The sequence below is a fragment of the Rhamphochromis longiceps genome, linkage group LG11 (assembly GCF_057381845.1).
Source record: "Rhamphochromis longiceps isolate RC_006_pf linkage group LG11, R_longiceps_female_GT1.1, whole genome shotgun sequence".
NCBI classification, from domain to species: Eukaryota; Metazoa; Chordata; class Actinopteri; order Cichliformes; family Cichlidae; genus Rhamphochromis; species Rhamphochromis longiceps.
In genome coordinates, this window is record NC_140567.1 from 36,365,467 (window position 1) to 36,391,541 (window position 26,075).

A 26,075-nucleotide genomic window follows, 5' to 3' on the forward strand; every position below is an offset into this window, starting at 1 on the left:
GAAATATTGTTCATTCCAAAAGTTTAGTAGGCGATATTTCTTCCGCCTCCGTAAACTACATCGTTGTGCATTTGCGCTGTGGGATTCAAACCTTTGTAAGACTCATATGCATTAAGATTAGTTTCCAAAGTAGATGCAATGCCATAGACGTCTGCTCATTTGTGCACTTCTTAAACTGGGAGTTAAGTTGAACACGGGGCTTTGAGCCCCGCCGGAGTGGAATGTGAAAACTGCCCTCTCGCCTTCAAGCATCTAAATAATGACAACTAATGGGCTTTTATGCGGGTAAGCCACTTAAAATGTCTCTCACTCCCATCATTAAGGTTTAACCTTTAAAAGACGTAAAATCTTTTTAAAGAACAAAACTATTTGAAATTATTAGAGAAATCTACAAAGCTACCACACGTGTTCAGCAGCTTCTATTTTATTAACTTCTTAAAATTGCTTATTGGTCATTGGTTATAATGCACAAAATGCACAGTAAGCTTATAATTTCTATTGGACATTGATGGAGCCCACTTAAAAGTACTTGTATCGCAACAAGCGCCACTGTCTGTCAATCCCATCCAGTCATACGATGTCCAATCAGGTTGCCCCTTTTTCCTTTTTTCTTTTTTTAACCACACTTTTGGGGCCTATCACGCCGGGCCCTCAAGCTCTCACTTCTCCAGCTGAGGGGAGGGGATACGACCTTATTTGGGATTTATGACCTTATATGGAGCGCCGCCAGTGGAGGGCAGCCGTAGGAGGCAGCCTTGCCAGTGACACTTTGCCGAAATTGTAGCTTTGACTCTCAGACAGTCGAAGGGTAAAGCGATAGTACAGTCGAGCGGCAAAGCTTGTTCAGCGAGGTGTTTCTATTTAGACTCTTCCACACTGACGATCATCCAGAAGACACTGGAGATATTTCGCCCGTGTAGTTGGTAAATAAATGTCAGAGCGCCCACTGACGTCGCTTTCCAAATCGTCACCTCGGCGCGCAAGAAAAAGAGGAACAAGGATTGCGTGCTCCCCGGGACTTGCGCTCCATGGGCTGCGTTATCCAGAAGCTTGCTGGGACTAAATACATCGAATGATATGAGCATGTAGTCAGTGTTAATTCTGCTTTTCATTCAATTTAGACGTAGTGTTGAGCTTGTGGCTGAAGAAAGGCGCATGAGGCAACACGTTTTCTTCTATATTCAGTTTCATTTGTCCAACTTTAAATTCTAGAGGCAAGCAAATAATCAGACGGCTTTTAATTTTGACAGCAGAGACTCTGACTTACTGGACTGACTTTCCCGAGAGGTTACGCTCTGAAGAACAACGTGTTTATGGATATCTGCGCAGCAAGGAACATCGGGAGTTGTAGGCTTTGCACTTCTGAGTCGATCATGTTGATACCTTGCTTTTACTGTAAACTTTGATAGATGTTTACAGGAAGATTTCGGCGACAATAAGAAATCACAGTTCTGATACGCTCAGACTGACCTCTGGGGAAAGTGGGACGCGCTTTTTCGCCCTCCCTCGTTTTTTTCTCCCGAGACGTCAGGACGGATCTCTATCACGCAATCTGACTCTGCTTCTGTGGTTTAAACAAAGACCAAGTGTTTTGGGATAGCATGGCAATGGTAGTAAATCAATGGCCAGAGAACATTTCTGCAGATCCGGGGTCTCAACTCCAGATATGCGGCCAGGAGCCCGGCGGGGCACCTGGAACACCAAACGGTTCTACCCCAGGGAACGACGCACTTTCCGGGGACAAGATCCCCAACGTGGACTGCATGGTGTGTGGGGACAAGTCCAGTGGGAAGCATTACGGTCAGTTCACCTGCGAGGGATGCAAAAGCTTCTTTAAGCGTTCTGTGAGGCGGAACCTCACTTACACCTGCCGGGGGAACCGAGACTGCCCCATCGACCAGCACCACCGGAACCAGTGTCAGTACTGCCGGCTGAAGAAGTGCCTCAAAGTCGGCATGAGGAGAGAAGGTAAGGCTGGCTGCTCTCTCTCTCTCTCTCTCTCTCTCTCTCTCTCTCTCTCTCTCTCTCTGCGTGTGTGTGTGTCGGATGTCAGACTGTATTTGTAACACTGCAGACATTTATTTACAAAACGTATTTATGTGCGTAAAGCTGTGCGCAGTATTCTCAGTTTTTAAAACAAGAGTGCCATTAAGTCTGGAATTCAGTCGTAAAAGATGTAAATGTTTCTCTGGTTTCACTTGTTTCATTACTTCTTAAAAACACATTTGAAACAAGAAAACACGAGTGCAGACGAACCCCTATCAAAAGCAGGCGAAAGAAATCAATAGACAAACCGAAGGCAGTCTTCACTTTGACAGATTTGCTCTGACTGCAAGAAAACAATGCATTCAAACCTAAATTCATGTGACGCTCACACAAAAAGATATGTGTGTAAAAGAAAACCTCGTGCCATCTTTTGTTTTGCATGCACCCTGACTGGTTTACGCGTCTTCACTTTTTAGTTATTATTATAATCAGCATGCTTAGACCTTCTCACACTTCACTTTTTTTTTACTGAATCTGAACCATTCATCCCAGCGCTCTCTGTTCCGTGAAATCCTCCCTTTGTCACGCAGTTTTAATTATGCTGTTTGCACACCGACACCCCGAGCCGCTATAAGAGGATGCCGCTACATTTGTTGCATTGTGTTGGATTAACAACGGGTCAGTTAGTGCCAAAGAGGAGCGGAGCAAACGTGCTGGAGAAGAGCTTTCCCTTATGTATTGTCATTCGGTAGCGCTGCATCGAATCAGGAAGCATGAGATTGTGCATATTTAAAATAAGAACCAGCATGTCTTCTGGTTGAGTTATAGATTCATTAAAGTAGTTTCTGCATTTTGGAAAGAAAATAAAGAAGAACGGGGTACTTTTAATTTGACCGATCACTATAATGGAAATGTCATATTACTATTACGCACGATGTTACACAAACTGTGCACATAAGCCATATGCGAACAGGTGAGATATGAGCAGTTAGGTTTTAATTATACCGAGTGAAAAAGTGGCGTGACTTCAGCGGTCCTCAAGAGACTTTAATGAAGATGTCACACTTCGCCGTTTTTTATTTTCCCTCTCAGAGGACAGAATAAGGTCAGCAGCTGCGTCACCGTGAGCAGTCCTCCAAAGGCACTAGGCAGTGGAAGTTGAAGGACAGACCCCGCCGCCTTTTGCCACAGCCAAAATGTAAATAGCAGACAAAGACGTTGGAAATAACCCGCTCTCCTTAGAGACGAGCTGAGAGGAGATGATCCCTCAAGGGTTAGTGTGATTGAAGTCTGTGCCTCTGGCAGTGTATGTGTGTGTTCACTGTACACACAGTATTACCTCATGTTAAGTACCCGCAAGCCACACCAACTCAGTCATGCTCCATTCCGACTGAATGAACCCGAGGAAATCTCCTGACGCGCCGCTGCGTGGAGAATAGCCAGTCCTTCTGATTCGGTCTGTAAGAAGGAAAATGTTAAAGAGCTGAAAAGACATCAGTGAAAGGGAGTTTTGGTCACAGTTTGCACGAAAATATAGTGAAATAAATACGTTACAAGAAAGCAAAATATTAATAATTTAAGCGTAACATCTTAGAAGGCGTTTATGGGAAATGAACTGTTTTACAGCCATTTTTTAAGAATATTTCTTGGCGAGGCTGAGACATTAAAATTAAGCATTTTCTCATCATCTGTAGAAATCACAGTTTTTTTTGTCTTTTGGCACAAATAGATTCTTCTAATTCAGTCGGGCAAAAACCAAAAGTTAAAAAAATGTTTCTCATTTAAATAAAACCTGAAAATATCAGTCGACTGAAGAAAGAGTGTGAAAAAAATCACGAAAGGTCTCATTTTGAAGGCAGTCGCTCATTTACTTGTTTATATTGACCATTTCTGCAGTGTTGGTTTTTAGTTGTGTGCAAAAGGCTTAAATGTGGAGTAGGTCAACTTACACTGGATGAGCTCATCTGTTGGTCCATTTGGGGTCAGTTGGATTAATCGCTGTCTTTAAATCCTCTTTGTCGACAGACTTCTGTTTATCAGCGATCATTTGTCTAGTTAGGACCATATTTGCTAAAGCATATTCATTGTCGGGGAATTTTTTACTGTGATTTTAATGGCAGGACGATTTCCAAATACAGAAGGAAATAGAAGTGAATTAGACGTTTCAGGGGCGTTAAAAACAGCTAAACTGCGTAAACACGATTTTTCATAAACATTAAAAAATAAAAAATAAATCCTGACGTCTAACTTTATTATTCAATCTCGCATTAACCAGCCTAGAAGTTAAAGATGATGGGTGTTAAAGAAAAAGTTTAACGACTTTTAAATCATATGTTCTCTCTCACCGTAGAGAGCATATATAAATATTGTTTTCTTCATATTTTTTCAACAGGCTAAAGTTTTCAAACAGATGCACATTTTAAAATTATGATTTACACAAGACATCTGCTAAATTCCAAAGTTTGACGATACTTTTAAAATAAAGCAGCAGATGTGCATGAAGATGTAGTTTGTTGAGCTGATTTGTCATTCTGTTAATTATTTAGAAGCCTTTTCACTTCCCTTCAAATGTGCTCGGTGATAGCATGTAGGTCATATGTGGGTGCAGTTGGCTAGGACATGTTATGCAATTATTATATAACATGGTTCACCGGCTTCATAGATGGAGTATTAGGATATGGGAAGATTATGTTTTTGGATAGCAGAGGAGAGTTGGTGATTAACCTAGTTTTCATCTTCTCGTCATTCCGCCTCATGTAGAAGCAAGAGAACGCATGCTTCAAGTTCATCAATGACAGCGCTTCATGATATTTCTGCTACAATAAATAAATATTGATCTGCCTGAGAAGTCGTGCTAAAAGTTTTATGAGTGGATTGTGGCAGATTCTGAAATTCTTTGCTTTCAAGTGAGTGGTATTTGTTTCCCAAAGGGGACATTTGACCTCTTTCTGTAGACTGCTGTGTTGAACATAATATCATTTGTTGGAGACTCTTAACCAGGGCACCTTTCAGCAGCATGACAGCAAACATTTCACTGCTGGCTTCAGTAGGAGTCAAGCCCCTAAAACCTTGGCAGCGTTAGTGTCATTGTCTCACCAGGCAGCTACATAGAACCTCCACTTGTTCCTCTGTCAGTGCAGTTTCTAGGATGACTAAGCAGAGAGGCAAAAAGAATCAGCCTGACAGTTCCTTTGAACCAGAGTGAATGTTTTAATTTTGAAACACGCTGCAAGGACGAGCCACTGACTTTAGTGAGGACGGAAAAGACACGTGGGAGTTTACTGCTCTGATTAATTCATTCATACACAGTGATAAGGTCATCTTGTCTCTTGTATGTGTCTTGAATCAGCTGTATGCACGCAACATTTGTGGACACACGCACAGCTTTTGGAGTCTAGTGATAGTAAATAGTCTCAACATCCATTTGTAGCACAAGAATCTGTAATACCCAAACTGAACATGCTCGGTGGGGAGACTGCTGCCTCCTCTGACCCACAAAATGCCAACAGCAGTGAAAAATATAGGTCAACCAAATCTAAAACATTAATAACACACAGGCTGAAGTCAAAGTCCAAAAGTGTGAACCGTCAGGGGCCTCTACGGTGAATAAATACCCTGCTGGAGTGCTAAAGTCTAACACGGTATTAACTAATCCATCCTCCACAGCGAGCAGGCAATTTAACACCAAAACACTGCAGTTTGGCCTAATTTTGGCACTAAAAATCTTTACGTATCCCAGTTGTTTGGCTATCGACAAATTTAAACACTTAACCCCTGTAACTAGACTCATGAGCTAAGTCATTACCAGAGAGCTCTCAGAGGAAAATGACTACCAGTCAAATGGCAAAACCACACAGTTTTCTCCAGGGTTGAAAAATGAAGCAAATGCAAAAGTGCCAAATACTGCAGTTCCTCAGTTAGCCAGTTGAGACCGGTAACAAAAAGAAAGTAATTTCCCATAGATTCCTATTCTACGCCATGAATTTTAGTTTTACAGAGGAAAAAAAACACGTCACCCTACTTTTGGGGAACTTGGTGCTCCTTGTTTATATATGTTTAAAAAAATGTTTGGAACTCTATGAAACAGAGGTGGATGTCACGTTTCTGTCATTTGACATTTGGAGTACCGTTACATCCTGGTACCTTACATCTCCCTTCATAAAATCTTGATTCTGATTCTGCGATCCTCTCGTACCTGCTGTCACTCTCATCCAGTTTCCTGTCCTCACAGAGGGAGTGACCCTTACTGTCCAATCAAATTCTTTCCTGTTCTTGCCCTCATTTCCTGCAACTTTTTACATGCTCATTTTAGTGCATGATTTGATCGCTTACACATCCCATCACGTCCCAATCCCTGCTCCAACACACCTGATTCAAATAACCAACTGGGTATTATGTGCTACAGCTGTCTAAATCCGGTGTTTTGCAGTACTGAAACACCTAAAAACCTAAAACAAGCTGTCCCGAGGACCAAAATATAGAACCACTGCTTTACTATTATTGCCCAAAGAAAACTGTCCTAACTAACTAAAAATACTTCTTCACATTTTCTTGAACTTGCATGTGTTTTTTAAAATATGCTTAGCTCAAGTTAAACATACAAAAAAAAGATTTTGTTCTTAGCAGTCGCTAGCATTCTGTCACATGCACATTTGACTCCTGAAATAATTGCTCCACCCCAATGTCAAAGGTCAAACCGTCTGCTACTCATCATTTTACTGAACACTGAAGTGTTTTGTGTCACAAAATAAATAAATACATGGGGATAGTATGATCACCAAAAATTTGGTTTGCTGCCTGAGGGCAACACCATGGCATAGAAGGTTATAAAGTCCAACTTCAAAGCAGAAAAAGGATGTTTACAGCTGTTTTTCGGCACTATAGCTAATTTCCCCTCTCAGAAATATTGTAAGGGGATATTTTTTAATAGCTCACCCTTTTAAACTCCAGTCAAGTTTGAATATTAGGAGTGCGTCTGATTTGACTGATGGGTGAGTGACGACATATGCAGATGCCTGTCATGGTTCGACTGCTAATTTGAGTCGCCTCTCTACTGTGTGTGAGTCACTTCTCTACTTGGTGCCTTTTGAAGCATTTTTAATGCAATGAATTCATATGACCTGCTGTGTGGTAATTATATTAAAAGCTTAAGGATAAATCCGTGTTCCACTTTTGGTGAGTGGAACACGGATTCTAAGATTTTCTTTAAAATCGAATGTGGTCCTGACCAAAATCTGAGTGTTAAGGCTTCAAAAGTTAGCTTCATAAACCAATGGGTGATGCACGGCGGCTACATTCTAGTGATGGGTCGGTTGCGAACGAAATGGCTCTTAGAGCCGGGTCTTTGACGTGAACGACGCGAGCCGGCTCCTTATCGCAAGCTGTGGTTTTTTTTTTTTCTTTCTCTCACCCTCTCTCTCGCACTTATTTCCGCTTCACTCCGCAGGTGAGCCTTGTGCTTTACGCTGGGAAGAGGGGGGAGGGGCGGTAGTTACACTCAGTTGCACAGGAACAGAGCGGGAGGGAGAGAGAGAGAAAGAGAGCCAGGGACAACAAGGTATAGTGATGATCCACAACTATTTTCAGTTGCAGATGATAAAGGATTCAGAAAGTTTATTCATGCAGGTCCATATGACAAAGAATATGCATGTTCTTTTAGTTTTCATATTATAATTTACATTTAATTGTGTTGTGGTTTGCAGTGTTTTGTGTTGTTTCACTTTAAATTTGTAAAAGGAAAAAGCTGAAAACTTAAATAGTTAAAAGTTGAAATGTGAATAGTTGGTTTTTGTATTATATGATTTATTTATTACATTTTATGTGAAGTGAATAAATAAAAGTATATTTACAGTGGCCCCTACAGACAAAGCACATACAAACTTCAAATCACGTACGAACCCTGGAGCACGTACAAACTCCAAAACACGTAAAAACTCAGAAGCACATAAAAACTCAAAACACGTAGAAAAGACAACAGAAGTGCTCCAGGATGCTAGCGGCAGTGTTGAACTTTTGTTACCTAGTGGCTACACAAGCCAGCAAGTACCAACGACCGGATTTGGTGTGTGGTAGTAACAGGTAAATGAACTTTTTTTTAAAAATTTGACTATATATGAATGCTTGTGTATAAATACACAAACGATACACATATGCTTTCATGCTTTCAATTGTGTAATTTAAGTGATCTAGGTAGCTCTGTTTTGGAAGTTCAGAGCTACCTAGGTCACTTATGCTAGAAATGCTAGAAATGCGTTTTGGAGTTTGTACGTGTTTTGTCTCTAGGGGCCACGTCATATATTTATATATAAACATATATAAATATAACAACTTTTTTTTTTTACATTAGTAATTCCTTTTGTGCATAATTTTATATTATTGTTAACAATAAATTAATTAAAGCAACAAAACAACCTGAAGAGCTGGTTCGGAGCCGAAAGAGCCGGCTCTTTTTAGTGAGCCGAACCGAAAGAGCCGATTCTCTAAAAAGAGCCAGAAATCCCATCACTACTACATTCATCTTTTATAGGCAGTTTATGAGCAAAATATATTTTAAGGTGTTACAATTGTGCCTATAGTATTATCTCCAGTGCTAAGGCGTTGTATTGCTGTGTACTACTGATGGAAAGGTATTCGTATGCCATTTCTTGCTCATCCCACAGAATCACCAATGCAACAACAGCAAACGTAATGTGACCTTTCTGGTCCATTCACTCAGTCACTCCAGCAAACTGACTCTGAACTGTTTTGCTTGCAACTGAAGTAGCTCAACCTGTTTTCATGTGTCACTCAGGTCACTTGTACTAATGCACAGTCGAGAAAGAGTCATTAAATATGTCAGTCTGTGCGATGTGAACACCCCAACAGCCTTCTCCTTTAATCTGCCACACATGTGTTCCCTAACATAGCACTACTGGGAAGCCATGAACATTTATATTTTAGGGGCTTAGCTGATGATCTTATTCATGCCCGTTGGGTAGAAGTGTAGTAGAAGTATTTATAGCCGTACCAATAAAAGTTGGAGATGAAGCTCTAATGCGCCATAAACAAATGCACCTTTACATGATAATAATTCAAGAGGGACATCTTAGTCCTGCTGTGGCTCGCTGTGTGGTAAATAAAGTCAAGAGGAGGGGCGTGTGGAAGTGTAAATAAGTGTAACATGAATCAGACCCACTGGGCTGAATTCACTTTGCTAATTAATTTAGGAACTGCCTCAACTGCCTGTGCTTGTAACTGTAACTTCGGTCGTTGCTGTGCTTTTTGGAAGTCGAATTTCCCAGAGGAACCCACCCGAGGGATTAATAAAGTTCTATCCTATCCTATCCTATCCATCCTCATCAAAGTCTGAGAGAAAGAATGAGGCAACCTCGGCGATGCAGCAAAGCTACCAAACTTCCTCACGCAAAGCTCCTCTCATCCCTCCACGTCTCTTGTCTCTCTCTGTCTGTGTCACCTCACTTCTCTGCCGCTCCTGCACTGCCTCCGGTTTTTCTGCGCTCCCGTTCTGTTGTGTCTCTCACGTTCGCTGCATACCTCAGCTCCTTCATGATGTTTGACAGACAACTGGGGACACAGCCAGTCCTCCTACAGCGTGCAGGTGGTTTGTTCTCAAAACATTTCTCTTAAGATGGAACCAAAAAAAGGGTAGTGAAGTTGAGTGAAGAAATACTATTATCGACCAACTTTTCATTTGTCTACATTTTATTTCTCTTTGAAGTGTTGCATTCATTTATATAGAGCTTTGTAAAACCAAACAGTGAAGTGCAGGAGGCTTAAGATCGCTTTCAAGTGTTGCAGTCAGCCATGACTGCACTGCAGGGTACAGACACCTGCATTTAGTTTGCATACTACCCTGGCAATTAGTAACTGATATTTTTACAACCTGAGCCAGCTTAAACGTGTTGCAATCACAAGACTAACATATCTATTTCACGAGGAAGGAACAGGCCTTCACACATTTTGATAGTGAATATTGGATTGGTGAGGATCAGTGACATGCGTGCTGCAGTTTCTTCGATTTTGGAAGCCTCGTCCCCGAGAGAGAGGGAGGGGGCACGGAAATGAAAAAAAAAAAAGGTGTGTACAACAGGTAGGCATTTATAGACGCATGGCAGGAAGGCTTGTGTTTGAGGCGTGGTCCTGCTCCTGAACCTTAGATAAAGTTACTTCCAGCTTATGGAATTTAGCAACATTAGCATTCATGTTTGTTTCTTATGAATAAAAGTCTCTCCTTTTAACTCTGCCCTTCACCAGCTCCTGAGAGTAAAATCTGTCTTTAACTACCAAATGCTCCACTGTATTTCCTTGCTGTCTGCTAACTTTTTCATGCCTGACAGGGTGCATGCACTGTTATCAAAGGTTAACATCATTATGTATACAAAATGGAAGATAGAGGAGTACAAGCAAACCAAAATAGTAAAGCTGTGGGCTGACACATTGAAACAACGACCCGTAAAAGTCACACAGCTCATCGGAGCTGAGGGAAGCCGCTCTTTAGGTCCAATAAATGTAAATAGGTTCACTGACAGCTGTGAAATCCACTGTTGTTCTAAAATTTTGTGTCACGGTCATTTTAATAAAGAACTGTTTTGTGATTTCCTGAAGTGCTGGATAAAGTGCTTCATGGTGTTTGTGGTAGCTAAAATATTTCTGTGAGATAAACAGAAGGAATAAAAAAATAAGAGCCTGCTATTGAACAATACCACTCCATGGGCTAGGTGAGTGAACCATGGACCACACAGCACAATATTTGTAGATACCACATAAAGGTCATTCTTTGGAAGAATTAGCACAAAACCCCGAGCTACAGTGTAATCATTATAGAAATAGCTGGCTCAAGTTTTTCTTAAAAAATATGAATGAAAAAAAAAAAAAGCCAAAAGATTAATAGCAGTGCTTACAAGCTCCAAGACCGAGAACTGAGAATGAATTCCAAATGAAAGTTGAAAAAAAAAACCCCAGCTAAACATTTAATTATTTCTTTTTTTTAAACTTTGCTTTAATTGCAGGAGTTTCGAACGCCTCACGGACACAAACACACACGTGACCTCTCTCTGTGACATGACTCAGGGACGCAGTTTCATTTTGGGAAACGTGTTTATTGTTTGCTTGCCAGTGGAAGTTTTAGAAATGGAAAAGCTACTTATTAAATGCAGCTATTAGACTGAGACAAATCTATAATGCGTCTGTGTTGCCCCGGCACTGTGACCTTTTAGTCCAAATGTTGATAGGCCTTAATTGTATTTAGCTGCTGTAATTCCACTAACAGTCTGACCCAGAGGCTAATCCAGGGCAGCCAGGCAGCGAACTGTGCTCTCTGCCAGCTGCCATTTGCTGAAGTGGCATTTTGAAAGTCGCAGCTGAAATGTCCCATGGTACCTCTGTTTGCATGCACTTTCCTCCTCTCCCTCATTCTTTTGCCCTCATTTCATGGCCTACCTACACAGGATGCTGTTTTGTTTGGGGTTTTAGGGATGTATTTGCCTTTTTAACTGCTTTCTCTGCCCTCAATTTGGATTCAGATTAATTTTATTTAAGAGAAAAAAACAAAAACTGTTTATCTTTTTAAAGTTACTATCTGACAAGCTCAGTCAATTGCATTAAGGTCAAGCACAGTCCACCAATTAAAAAGCCGGAAACGGATTATGGCACAAACTCAAATCTGACCTTATACTCCCATCCCCCTTTTAATTCTCTGTTTCCTTTTTTTTGTCTGTTTCTATCTAATGTCATTTCTGTCTCTTTTGCTCTCCCTTGGCCCATCTCCGTGTAAATATATCACATCTCTTTGTCTCTGCACTGGCCTTTCTACCTCTCCATTTCTTTGGACCTTACTCCAATCACCCTTCTGCCCTTTCCTTTTTATCTGTTCCAGAGTCTTGTACAGCAGCTGTAGGCGAGTAAAAACAGAGAGCGATGTGTTTTAGTCAGGCGTACTCAAGTGCTCTGCCTCTCAGGCACGAGTGACCCCCACAATGAGGCTTTTGAAAAGTCAAGTGGATCAAGTAGATTCACCAACATCTGCGGGATTAACCACTAATCAATATGAGAACATATCAATAGCTGTGAATTCACAAATAAGGGACATAAGGAGCAGGGGCGGATCTAGAGAAATTTTCTTAGGGTGGCATAGAAATCAAACGGGGTGGCAAAATCGAAGCCCTTTTTTTCATACACTTATGCAGGTGGTTATATATGATTAAAATAATCCAAATGCAGTAAGCATACACGTTTTTCATATAAATAAAGTCTATAACTTAATTATTGTCTGTAGCCCACATAATTAAACACTTTAGCTACATAAAACATGTGAGTTTTGATGCTATGTACTGTACAGCCTGTGTGATGAATAAATATGTAGCCCAATAAGTATAAAATCCAGAGAGCTACACAACATGGGGCGGTTCATTTACAAATGCAAGTCTAACTTAGGTTTACACTGTTTGTTGTCAGAAAACAGTCACATTGTTACAGCTTAAATTACACAAAATGTCAGAAATCTGCACTGTCATGAACAAAAATTGAAACCTAATTTTTTCATGATTTGTTGGATTAATCCACTGAGGTCTGAAATACAACCGGCAATTTCTGACTCCTTTTGAGTTTACGTTTGTATTTCACCCTCAAATTGTTTATTTTTTATTCTTTTCCCTTGCCTTGTTTGGTATCTTTTCAGCTCAACTTAATTTAGTTGTTTTGACTGACATACTGCATTAGTATTACTGACCTGAAATGAAATCACACAAATAACTTAAAATCCTAGTAGTATTTTTTTACTGCAAAAAAAAAACCCCACACAGACATGTTGAGTAAATTTTTATAACTTGAAATGCAAATATAAAATGTACATTTTGTAAACATATACAACTATTTATCTAAAAATGCAGCCAATACACCTGCTGTTGTTTTTTCATTTTGTATAGGAATTTGTAAAATATTACTAAAACTAAAAGGAGAGAACAATCAGGTGTCGCAATAAGATGCCCCACAAATGATGTGTGCCAGTAAAAAATAAGTTTGTCCACCAAAAGACAGGAGAACAGCACAGGGATAAACCTGCAGCCCTGACAACAGGAGGTGTATCACTCAGCTGGTTTTCTAGTGACAGTGTTTACATTGCAAATGTGCCTTTGTGACATTCATTAGTGCCCTCACCGACACACAAAACAAAACAACGACTACACAACACAACAACTACATAACACAACACACTAAGTATACACTCCACACTAAACGTTACAAATCTGCCACATCTAAAAACTCTCTCTCTCACTCGCTCTGTCTCATAAACATGGCTTGCTATGGGCTGAACCATTTGTTAATGGTGCAGGGGGGGAACACTATGCAATATATTCAGTTTTAGCATTTATATTCACTGTTGACTGTAACTACACTCAAACTGTTAATGCTATCTTATTTTAATAAACAACACTGTCATATGCAAAACTGGGGTGACACTTGGGGTGGCAAGGGATCATTTTAGGGTGGCACTTGCCACCCCATGCCACCCTTCTAGATCCGCCCCTGATAAGGAGCAGCGGGGTCTAAAAAAAAAAACTGTTTCTTTCAATTTAAATTGTGATGAATTTAATAAATTCCTCTTGGAGTTCAGGCACACTGTTTTACAATTTACTCAGTGCATAAAGGGGAAAGTCAAAAGTAGTTAAAACCAGGTTGTTCGCAGTAGAAGATTTTTTTTTACATGAAACCAGGACAGAGTGACAGATTCAGGTCACAGAAGTGCTCTGACTTAGATATGGACCAAAGCGCCTTTTGAGTCTGTCTCCCTAAAGAAGTTACCAGACAGAGTCTTTTTAAAAGTGCCCTTTTTGGGATCTGCTACAGCATTTTTATACTATAAGCTAAATAAAGGATGCATGTCACCTGCTGTTTTGTAAAAGGCCATTGTGTTTTATTTTATTTTATCCTATTTTTTATGCTGCAAAAGACACGAAAACCATCAAGAGGTCCAAATTCAGTGCTTAGAATTAGCTGTAGTGAAGGTTAGCTACCAGCAGCAGCTGCCTGTGTTGGCAACTGCCTGTCAGTTAATGCATACATTTAAGCCTTTAGAAAATGTATACAGTACATTAAAAAAATCACCTACTGTGCATTGGAATGAAGGAGGAAGTTAGCCACATGTTAGTTTCATCTCTGAAGTTCATTATAGGATTCTGTGGGGTTGACTCACTTAACCCCATGTGGTCACTGGAGAAAGTGCAGTTTTTAGCATTTCTTTTTAGCCTTTTTAGCTGTATTTGGCTTTTAGAGAAAGCAACTTTATTCACCTTAATTTAACACAGTTCTTGGTGAACAAATTAGGAAGTCAGCTGATGTTTTCACAGAGAAAAAGTTTGCAAAAGACAAGTTCAGGAAAGCCTCCCAGTAAACTGCAAATATGAACATATTTCTCAGATCCATTCTCCTTTACCATCATCAGAGTCACCCTTTAACCATGTTGTTATTGATTCAATCGCAAAGTTAAAGATTTCATAATCTTTGAGAAGTACATATTCCAACCTGAACCCCAATGTTTCCTGTGTGTCTCTAAGATGTCTCTGTGCAAAAACCTCACTGTCAGATTATATACATACATATATACACAGATATATTTTTCATTAAGGGATTTTGAATGGTTTTAAAAAGGCAAATAAAAAAATCTTTGTGTAAGAAGGAGTTATAAGCAACATTTTCTCTAATCTGGAAAATCATTCACAAGCCTGTATTACAATAAAATGTCTGACTGAAAGGATCAGCAGTGTATGATTTAGCAGTCTTTCACTTCACACTTAAAGCACCTCAGAGTGACAAAAAACCATATTTGGCCAGGTAATCTCTGTGGAAATTGCAACGACTTGCTCCCGGAGCACTTTCACTCCTGCTGCTCAGAGTGCAGTTTTATTTTCCCTTGTTTGTGAAATCCTGCAAAGACAGATGCATGTGGCTAATCTGACAGCCATCTTTTGCAAAGCGAGACAGGAGCCGCTGGAGTGCAAGCGACGAGGAATGTCCCGTTGTGCAACATTGTCTTTGAGACAGGCAAAACCTCTTCATAGCTCAGCAAAGTGAGACTGCGCTGTTTGCCAGAAGAGATCACATTCTTTTTTCGGGCACACGGGTTGACACAAGTTCACAAGGAAAACTAGTACTTTGAGGTCAACACCTTTTGTGCAGAGGTATTTTTTTCTGTTAAAAGGACAGGCTAGAATTAAAGGCATTTTTATAACTTATGAGTGATTTGACCTCTCGTTTTTCCAGACGTGCCATGGTGCGTTCAATTGGCACAGCTGCTGTGTGTGAGGTGACAGGTGATGGAGAGTTAAAAAGCATTTTCCAAGCCCTTCGTCCTCCCTTTTCTTTCACCCCCTCCCTCCACCTGTCTCTTTATGTAAACCACAGCTTTCTATCTGAAGCCCCATCTCGGGCTATATTCAAGAACATTGAACTCTGCACCTTCTCTCTCTTTCCATCGCTCCACTCTTCCCCAGACCTCGCATCGCCCCCATCTCCCTTTTCTCAACTTATCACCTTCCACTCACTCTTTCTCCTCCTTATCTCACCATTTCAGCCTTTTGCCTCATTTTTTCAACCCCTCTTTGCATTTTCATTGCGTCTCTCCTCTCGCTTGCCTTTCTCGCTGGCTCTGTGTAACTGAAGATGGAGTTATTAGTCAGACAGTGGATGACTGAACAGGTGTTTTCCAAATGGGCCTTTGAGCACTCGCCGCATCATCATTGCTCCACACCAGAGGGGGGTGGGGGTGGAGGTTAGGGCTTTGTGTGTATGTGTGTGTGCAAGAGCTTGGCCTCTGCGTGCCCCTTTCACCTCAGGCTGGGCCATTTGCCAGTGCAGGGACTGAGGGCGGGGGTGTTACCGTACGTATCCATGAGTGTGTATGCATGTGTGGGTGCATAACATATGTAGGTGTGAAGAAGTGTTATATTTTTACCAGCTGCTGCTTGTCGTTACTCATTGAGGCACAACAGCACTGTAGAATAGCCTTGGCCTGGCCACTTTCCATCCCTTCGCTGAAAAGACGAGCGCTGACACTTTTAGGGGTACGAGAAATGTTGTGTTGCTACACTTGTCAACCCTTAACCCCCATCCTGCCCCCCCGATCACCCGGCACATTTGACATGCTCAATTTGCTTCTTTCTTCTCTGTCTTCGTCGCGTCTCCCTTCTGTTACTCCTGCAGGTTTTTAGGACCTTGACCGTGCAGCGCCCCTTTGGATGTAGTAATTCTGTAAACTACTATAACAAGCTTGCTAAATGATAAAAGTTTCATAACAAACTGATGGAAGATTGCAAAAAACGCAGTTCTTGGCCTGTCTTCCAGAAACATCCAGCGGCCTGCTTCCAGAGGAAACAGTGGATCTGGAACACAGATATGAGTTTATATTAGTGTGCTCCAGTCCCATTTAGTCCTTAATGACTTGTGTAATTAAATAAAAATGCTGAAGCACTGTTAAAAAGTCTCAGGTTCACCCAGATAAAAGTTCAACTCATCCTCTTCTTTGTTTTCAAACAGCAGTACAACGAGGACGTACATCAAACTCCCAGAGCAGTCCAGGGCAGTACCTGAACAATGGCACCGACCCGTACAACGGCCAACCCTACCTGTCGGGCTTCATCTCTCTGCTGCTTCGCGCTGAGCCGTACCCAACGTCTCGCTACGGGGCTCAGTGTATGCAGGGGAACAACCTCATGGGTATCGAGAACATCTGCGAGCTGGCGGCCAGGCTGCTGTTCAGCGCTGTGGAGTGGGCCAAGAACATCCCCTTCTTTCCTGATCTGCAGCTCATGGATCAGGTGAGTGTGAAGAATGACCAGAGTAGACCAAACCTAATGAGAATGAGACCAGGCCAGGCTAACTGCTTTCTACTGTTTTCAGTCTTTATATTGGATTAAGTCACACAAACATGAGAGCGGTATCTGTATTTATTTTCATCTAACTCGCAATAAGAAAATAATTTTATATCTATATATCTATATATATATCTATATAGATATATATAGATATATATATAGTTCTACAATGGTAAATTGTTCCTTAATAGATCATGCACAGAGAAATGCCAGAAAACAAAAAAAAGTAAAGTAATAACTCATAGTTCAAAACACTATTTTCAAGCTACTGGCTAAAAATTCATAAAATGTCATCCCCACTTACATTTTGAACAGAACTAAGCTAATAAATATTTGAAAAACACATTAATATTTTTATTCCTCTTTTGTTAACCATCATGTCGCAGCACATCTGTTTTGGCACAAACCTCAACTCCCAACATTTGGTTCAGATCGACCTGACATCAATCATGCATATATAGATTTATATCAGCTATAAAGTCTTGGCACAGAGTAATCCCCTGACCTATAAATATCCACATGCACCTCTGACAGACATAGTCATCACAAATATGTCCGCTGTATCTGCACCAAATCATTAACATATCATTAATGTCAAGTTCACATGTTGAATATTTCTGACCTGTAATGTCAGCATGCACTCAGGTGTTTTCTGCAAACCCCACTCTTTTTAGACATGTTATCAAAATCCATGTAGGTTTTCTCTTTTCAATATCAAAGCGCTGATATTGTGTCAAACACTGTCTCAGAGATACACAGCGGGTGCCCTTTGGCATCTGTGTGTGCAGGTCTGTCACTGTTCAATTCAATTCAATTCAATTCAATTCAATTTTATTTATATAGCGCCAAATCACAACAAAAGTTGCCTCAAGGCGCTTCATAGATACAGAGAAAAACCCAACAATCATATGACCCCCTATGAGCAAGCACTTTGGCGACAGTGGGAAGGAAAAACTCCCTTTTAACAGGAAGAAACCTCTGGCAGAACCAGGCTCAGGGGGGGGTCGGGGCCATCTGCTGCGACCGGTTGGGGTGAGAGAAGGAATTCCACATGTGTAAAGGACCCCTTTGGATCACATTTAAAACTATATGTGTAACTTTTCCAGCATCCAAAGTTAGTGGTGGGAAACATGCAAAGTAGAACTTCAAGTCTAAACCTAACCAGTAAAAAAGAAGTAAAAATAGAAATCCCCAAATGGGACACAAACTGTATTCTCCTGGCAGACAAACTTGTGACTTGCTCCATCGCCCCTTTAACCTCCTACTTTGTGGACTTTGTAGCTTTTGCAAGGAGAACTATTGACACTCGCCATTCAGTGTTACTGCGGCTGGTGCAGAGGGCACAGATGCTAAAGGACACTCTGTGCTTATCTCGGTTATACCGGCCAAATCTGATAGAGCAGCAGTATTTGATGCCCTAGGATGACAACTTGTTGGGTCACCTCAATAAATTCTAATTATTTTTTTAATGTTTAACCACATCTCCAAACATGTTTCTGTTACATAAGAAAAGTTTAATCCTCTTCTACCTGTCACAGTGCATGCTTTCTCACCCTCTTGTATCCTTTCCAATCTTTTAAAAGTAACAATAAACACCTCATCAGACTAGCTGTCTAATTTCTGACGGGTAGGCGTGTCAGGAATGTTCTGTCATTCCACCGTTTCTGTGTGCTTCCCTATTCTGTAGTGAATAGGTACCTGTTTGAATGAATGAAGCTCTTGTATGTAATTTGCATTAAGTATTGGATAATGTTACCAAATTCATATCATCTCCAGGTGATATGTGGTAGTTTAAATGACCGAATGTTAAATATACCCTGTGTCCTTCTTCGCTCTGGATTAATGTGTATGTGTTGCTCTCTGGTTACATGTCAGTGATGGGTGTAAATGCTGTCTGAAGCCTGCTGAACTCTAACTGGAGGGCACTCAAAGTGCTCAAACTCTGAGCAATTCTCAAAAGGGCTGTCACAGTTTTAGGCTTCAGACACATTTTGCCTTTATTCATTTTATATTTGCAACTAAAAGCAGAAAGGCCAAAGCCAAATTAGTCATCCACATGGGTAATCTGAACAAAAGTAATAATCATCCTATACCGCTTGTTTCTAGGTGGCTCTGCTGCGAATGTCATGGAGCGAACTCTTTGTTCTAAATGCTGCCCAGTGCTCCATGCCGCTTCATGTGGCTCCTCTGTTGGCAGCGGCCGGCCTGCACGCATCACCTATGTCAGCAGAGCGTGTTGTGGCCTTCATGGACCACATCCGAGTCTTCCAAGAGCAGGTGGAGAAGCTGAAGGCCCTGCAGGTCGACACAGCTGAATATTCTTGTCTCAAGTCCATTGTGCTCTTTACATCTGGTGAGTTTAAGTGAAAAAATGTGGTGTAGATTAATTTAAATGACAACTATAAATCATTAAAATGCTGTGCAAAGGTGCTACCTATACCTGCTACCCATAGGTGATATAAAAAAAATGCTCAGATTCATCCTAAAAGTTGCAAATACAAGCTTTAAGAAAGAAACAAAAGGTTTGTTAACACAAACCCCTGTACGACATACACCTTGTCTGAGGTGCATTTGAATGGAAACCAGTACTATGGCTGACTGAGAGGTGACCTCTAATGCTGCAGTAGATTGTGTCTCATTGGCTCCATATGTAAATGCTGCTGTTAGTCAGTCATGGTCTCTGCCCTCCATGAATTTGACTGTAATTTGATCACTTTGTCATACTGTAAAAGGCAGCTCTTGACCCCTGTGAGCTGCTCGTGCCTCACTTGAACCTCTTTGTTTTGCTAAATAGAAGAATAAGCTTTCACTACGCATTATAAACTTTGCATTTGTATTTTGAATTCTGTCCATTTGTGGGAACGACTCTTTGAAAAGCAATTTATTTCTTAATTTACAGTAGCAAAAAGAATCTGTTTATATAAAGTTCAAGAAACAACAGATTCATTATATTGTATTGTTGCATGCCTACTATTTGGACCCAAAAATCCAGTGTTATAAACCCCTTATTATACACAGTACAGTACTCGACAACAAAGAAAATGCCTTTAGATTTGTCGGTTTGCATCCAAAGCTTAGAAAAACAGGGCTCTTGAGCCTCACAACCTTACATTATGTGGCAATATGTCCTCCCCACTGAGTGACAGAGAGAATTAAATCAAAATATAATAGTTTTACTTCTTGGCAAAACCCCTGGCATCTGCATTGTTTTGATCCTGCTTATACACAAAGCCTGTTGAGGTTTATCCCAGCAGTCACTGGGCTCCAGTGTCAGCCAAAATACTGTCACATCTGGGATATTTCAGAGAGAGATCATGCTTTGTGACCCAGGGGGAAATGGATGGTGAAGAAGCCAACACTGAGATGTCTATCGTCTGTGTTATTTTACTGCTTTTTCCCCCCTTTCCCATCTTGCATGGCTTGTCAGATTCACTCTCTGCCTACTGAGCATCTTCACCAAGCTCTCTGTATGTAGGTAGCCAAGGATCCTCCTCTCCCTTCTTTTGCCTGTTTTCATCAGCCATCTCGCCTTCATGATCCCATCTATTATTAAAACCAGTCATCCACCCCTCCTCCCAACGCTCCCCAAACCCTAAACTCCAAGACCAGCACAACCCAAGCCCCAGGACCCCTGCCCCCACCACAGGAGTTGAATTATGTATGGTGCATTTCAGTGAGAAGGAGGATTCGCCATGACCTACATAACCCCTATAGCCCTAAGCATCCCATGTGACCTCCCTATATGCGCAGAAGCACATGTATACACATTAAAAAGCTGCACATCTTGGCAAGACCCTCGAACAGGATATTGTATGTCTTTGTGAAATATTCACACTTTAATGATCAAATCCTGAATTTGATGTAAACATGCACACACCGTAAATAGACCTGTTAATAAATCTGACCCTTGCAGACCTGGTAGGATGACCTAACAAGCTCAGACAAACACCAATTGTCTCCCACCTCCCTCTGAGTCCCCTCCCACCACTCCCCCTGTGAAGCCCAGTCCGATCAAGCTACATCAGAGAGCGGGCATCTCAGTCCTGCCACCCTGATCCTTCACCCCCAATGACCCGGTGAGTGCCCAAGGATCAGACAAAAGAACACGGCACTTGGCGTAGAAGGGCACCCACAGAGCTGTCGCTTCAGCACACGAAGTGGTTTCAGTCACACAGACAGCTTCGCTAATCCCGACCGGGCAGTGACTGCCTTGTCACGAAGGACTCCAAAATGGTCGGGCTGACAAAAACGCAGTCCATCTGCCTCCCGAGTGGATGGAAATACAACCAAAGTGGGAACAATTATTCACCCGGAATGATGAGAATAGCGGCTGCTGGGCGGGTGGGGAGGGATTGACATGCTTGATTAAAATATGAGGTGAATTAATTATTTTTTTGTGGAACTGAGGCAGGGTTTTACACAGGGGACAGATCAAAGTGTGAGAAGACAAAGGAGACCTGTGATGCAGGGTGACGGGTTAAAACTCACGGGCCAACGCCTTTTAACCGAAAGACTAAGCTTGAGAATAAATAACCCTCATCGAATACCTGCCTTCAATATGTGGGTTCACGCAGGGGGCAGGGTCAAAGAGCACTCCCACTTCTCGTACAGTATGTGGCAGAGTACAGTAGAATGCGTCTTTGTTTTGAGTTCACACATCTCTGACCTGCTTTGCAAAATCCCCTGTGATCTCCGCTCCACACACAGGGTGTGAAAAGCACCGCGTGCTGCGTTACACACTCTTGGTTGTGCGAGACTCTTGCCCAAGGTGGGGGCCGGTGAGACGAGAGGTAGAAGGAGTTGGAAGGCAGAAAGTGTCTCCCCAGCTGAGGAGAAAGTGAACACAGACCACAGGGGTGGAAGTAGATCTCCGCTGTGACAACCTTGATTTTGTCAAGTTGTAGCCAGATTTCTCTGAAAGGAAAATGCCCAGTTACATCCTGGTTCTTTCTGGCAATGAATAAGTATTAGGTGAAGACACCACTCTGCCACATACTAAAAGGTTTTGTTAAAATCTTGCACAATTGAAGCTTCTTTCACTAAGAACAAATTTCATCATATGCCAAACAGTATTAGCCTAACATAACATTAATCCAGAACATTAGTAACCAAAATATGGTATGAGAAGTCATTTTTCTTATGCAGTTATTCCTCGTCCTGCAATTCTGACTTACGTTTTGACACATGACATACTGGAACCCGCAGAACACTGGTTATTATTCCATGGCTAACACCTGATTTATCCTTCAACATAAAATCTACACAGTAAGCTATAATGTAGCCGCAAACCCCTCTGACCCATCAGTCTAACCTAGCAAATGCAAAGCAGCCCACAACTACTCTGGTTGGCCTAAAATGAAATGAAAGTCAGTGTGTCACAAAACTCACCTTAATGTCATACAGTCATTCTCACAAAAAGACTACTGCTTAAGTTGGATAAATGCTTATATCAGTTCTAAATCTTCACTTTGTATTCCTTTCTACTAGACGCCATGGGCTTGTCAGACGTCGCCCACGTGGAGAGCATCCAGGAGAAGTCTCAGTGTGCTCTGGAGGAGTATGTAAGAAACCAGTACCCCAGCCAGCCGAACCGCTTTGGACGCCTCCTCCTCCGCCTGCCGTCCCTGCGCATTGTCTCCTCTCCAGTCATCGAACAGCTGTTTTTTGTGCGCCTCGTCGGCAAGACTCCAATTGAGACGCTCCTCCGTGACATGCTGCTCTCGGGCTCCAGCTACAACTGGCCCTACATGCCCACAGTACAGCGAGAGCGACCGATCTCTCTCCACTACAATGAGAATGGGCCCTGAAGTGGAAGGACAGACCAAGGAGAAGCTACGGGGGAAATTACGGTTGAAGGCTGACCTGACTGCTCATCAATCCATCTCTCCTTCCCTTCATTGTCTGCGTTCAACTTCTCAGCTTCCCAAGAAGAAGTATCTCCCTCACCATTCCGCTTTAAACACTGACATTGATACACCATCATCCCAGTTACACAAGCCAGGCTAGCTTTCACTATCGCTAATACAGAGACTTTGTGGCCCGTTGCAGCTCCTCAGCCGAGTCTACATTTGAGATGTGGCGTGAGATGGACAGGTTGGTAGAATGGGTTATTGCGCAGTTCACCAGCAGGTCTGTTGGACTCACTTCAGATGTCATTCTCAAAAACCATGCAAACAATTTCAGCGAGCATTTGCTTCATTTTCGGTGATACACCTACACATACGGAAACTGTGTGCTAGCATCTGCGTACGAGCATGGAGAATACTGAGCAAGGGCTTTACCAATGGGACAGCCAAGAGCACAAAGCCTGTTGTAAATATACCAATTTTTAAAAAGAGAAAACCAGAAGCCATTAAAAAAAGACAAATGCCAAAATGTCTTGAACTTTTGCAGAGGATGTTTTATTGTGTGTTTGTATTAGCACTGTTTATATGGAGAGAAAACCCATGATTGTGTCCATATGTACAGTATATCATCGATTCATAGACATCTAAGGCATATTAGGGTTCAATTGGGGAAGCTCAGGTTCAGAGGGTGGGCAGACGGGCATGTCAATATCAGAACAAAAAAGACAAACCCAGCAAATTTTACACTTATCAGCAGCCTGTGCCAAAGCTGACAAATCATACGGTTTGGAGTATTTTTGTGATAGTGTTGGCTATTAAAAGAAAAGTTTGGTTTGTCTATAATTTGACTTGTTGTGGGGTCTGAGGGGCGAGAAGGAGTTTGTAATGAATACAAATAAAAGCGTAGGCACTTGCATTGAAAAGTAGTCAGTTTGAATCTGCAGAATCACAGCACTGGTAGATTGTTTCTACCCTTACCCTGTTTGACTGAAGTATATTTTTTCTTACTCTAAAGACCCATGGTGTTAACATCGGGGTGGCAAAGCTCATCCTCCTTATTGTCATTACTTTTTTTTTTTTTTGTCAGTATTGGACCCTTTAGACAGGGGAGTGGGAGGATGGTATGGGCTTTTACAAAAGTAGCTGTACTTGCCTTAGAACAAAGATTCTGTCACTGAGCATTTATCTTATGACTGTGCCATAATCTCTCGTTACCTGTTATAACAGGTATTATGTCCTGTCAGGATTGGAAATGAGTTTGCATGAAGTTAAAATGTGATGTGCAACATGTCATTGAAGAGTCATGCACAATCCAAATATTTTAATTGAGTTAATGCAGAATCCCTTCTGCTTTTTCTTATTATATACACACACACACACACACACACACACACACACACACACACACACACACACACACATATACATATACATACATATATATATATATATATATATATATATATATATATAATTTGAATTTGTATATGTACTTCCTGTCAGCCAAAAGCCCGGGCTTCAGACAGTTCAAATCAGAAAGTCTTTTCCTCCTCTTCACTCTGTTTAATCAGTAAATTTCTAATATGGTTATCTCAGACAGAGCTCTGGCTGTGAGAACACAAGTCCTACACACCTGCTGTTCAAACCTTTGTTTATGAGGGTCAGCCAATCAAAAGACTAAGGATTAACTGAGCGGCTGCACTGAGGCCCAATATAAGATGAATAAAGATTGCTCTGATTTCCCTTTGCTGGGAGAAGGCACAACTGAACCATTTTGACATCTTTCGCACTTTCTGTTTTTAGACCTCATGCAAGCTCTTTTGATATCCTGGTGATATTGTTGTGTAGGGAAACCCCCTCGATTCATGTCATTTGAGCTTATCGTACCGATACCATAAAGTAATGTATCACTAACCTCTGAAAACCTCAGTCTATGTTACAATATTATCCCCAATGGACTTATGACTGTGACTTAGCTTAGGACTATTTTAAGTTGGTTTTTATTGTTTGACAACTTGTCTTGCATGTCCAGCACGGCACCCTAGTGTCAACCACCAGTGTTGATACTGAAAAAGCCACCTTGGACTGTAGAAAGCTGTTTGTTGGTGAATAAATTGACAGAAAGTTTCTATGAATTGTTTTTATCCCCTCTACTTTTGTTTGGAAATATGGATTATCCGTTAATTAAAATAAAATTGTTTTGTTCACACTAACTTTTCTAATGTCTTTTACTATCATCTTAAAGTAAATGCATAAGAAAAAATGCAAGCCATTCCGCATTAAGCTTTTTTTGTCCCCTGAGCTCTTTAAGTTTGAGGAACACTAGCTCCTAATAATGCAATTTAACAGAAAATCTTACAAAGAAGTAAATATTAAAATATTTAAAATTTTTTTTAAATTCCTTTGGGTCCTTTGGTGACCCTTCAGATATCATTTCTATGCAAAAAATGGACTCAGAGGCACAGATTTAATCTGTCATAATTCAGAACATTTTGTTTGTTTGTAATTTTCTAGTTGTCAAGTGAAAAGAAATCTTAATGTGAGTAGACAAAAGCTTTAGAATATATCATAATTATCTTGGCACTGTGGCTCTTAGGTAGAGACCTGCAGAAAATAAATCTTAGCTTATTAGTGATTGGATATTTCTTGCCTAAACCTTACATCTTCATTGTTTCAGGGTAAAATAAGTCACTTGGTTGAGCAGATGACCCATGAGCTGTAAAGCTGCAGGTCATTCTGCCTTGTGCATCCATCTCTGCTCTCCAATGCCCCTGCCAAATAGAGGCTGAAAATAGCTTTTATCTATCCATATCTCATCAAAGCAGCAGGACATTACCACTCCTATGAAAAAAAACAAAGAATTAATTGTTCACATTGTCTATGCATAGACAATGCAACATGGGAAAGCCTTTTATTTGCATGTAATCAACTAGGTTTCACCTGTTTTACAAAGCTGTAAGACCATCATATATCTGCCTCATATAACTGAGCTGACAGAGACTGTCTTTATATCAAAGATGGGAAATTGTCAGTTTTATGCATCTGATGTATCTAAACTGACCATTTTAATGTTTGATCTTACTTAACTGATTTTTTGGCGCTAAAAGCAACAAGAAGATGAATACCAAATAATCAATTATGCTAGTAAGCCTGACATAATTACCTGCTAATTAGTGCTAAGAACAAAATAATAAAATCCTAGAATTTCACCAAAGCAGAAGAGCGAGGTTATTAGATGGGTTGCTGTACAGGTAAGTGTGCAGCGAGTCATTATTTGTTAAAAACTCAGCTAAGAAGTCCAGGATCAATTAGCACAGGTAAAGCCATCAGAGAGCTACCAGCTTCAATCACCTGTCAGTCAAATCAGTCAAACCTT

General features: G+C 41.1%; 1 protein-coding gene across 1 annotated transcript; it reads left to right on the forward strand.

Annotated features, from left to right (window-relative positions):
* Nucleotides 1-756: 756 nt before the first annotated feature.
* nr2f5 (nuclear receptor subfamily 2, group F, member 5) lies at nt 757-24,136 on the forward strand. The gene is made up of 4 exons (XM_085423858.1): nt 757-1,968; nt 16,516-16,796; nt 18,960-19,206; nt 22,341-24,136. Exons 1-4 carry the CDS (start codon nt 1,602-1,604, stop codon nt 22,658-22,660), a joined length of 1,215 nt encoding a protein of 404 aa, XP_085279984.1. The 5' UTR covers nt 757-1,601; the 3' UTR covers nt 22,661-24,136.
* Nucleotides 24,137-26,075: the final 1,939 nt, after the last annotated feature.

Coding starts and splice junctions, on each gene's coding strand:
- nr2f5 (XM_085423858.1), top strand. CDS start 1,602: ATGGCAATGGTAGTAAATCAATGGCCAGAGAACATTTCTGCAGATCCG. Junction 16,797..18,959: donor ATCTGCAGCTCATGGATCAG/GTGAGTGTGAAG, acceptor GCTTGTTTCTAG/GTGGCTCTGCTGCGAATGTC. Junction 19,207..22,340: donor CATTGTGCTCTTTACATCTG/GTGAGTTTAAGT, acceptor CCTTTCTACTAG/ACGCCATGGGCTTGTCAGAC.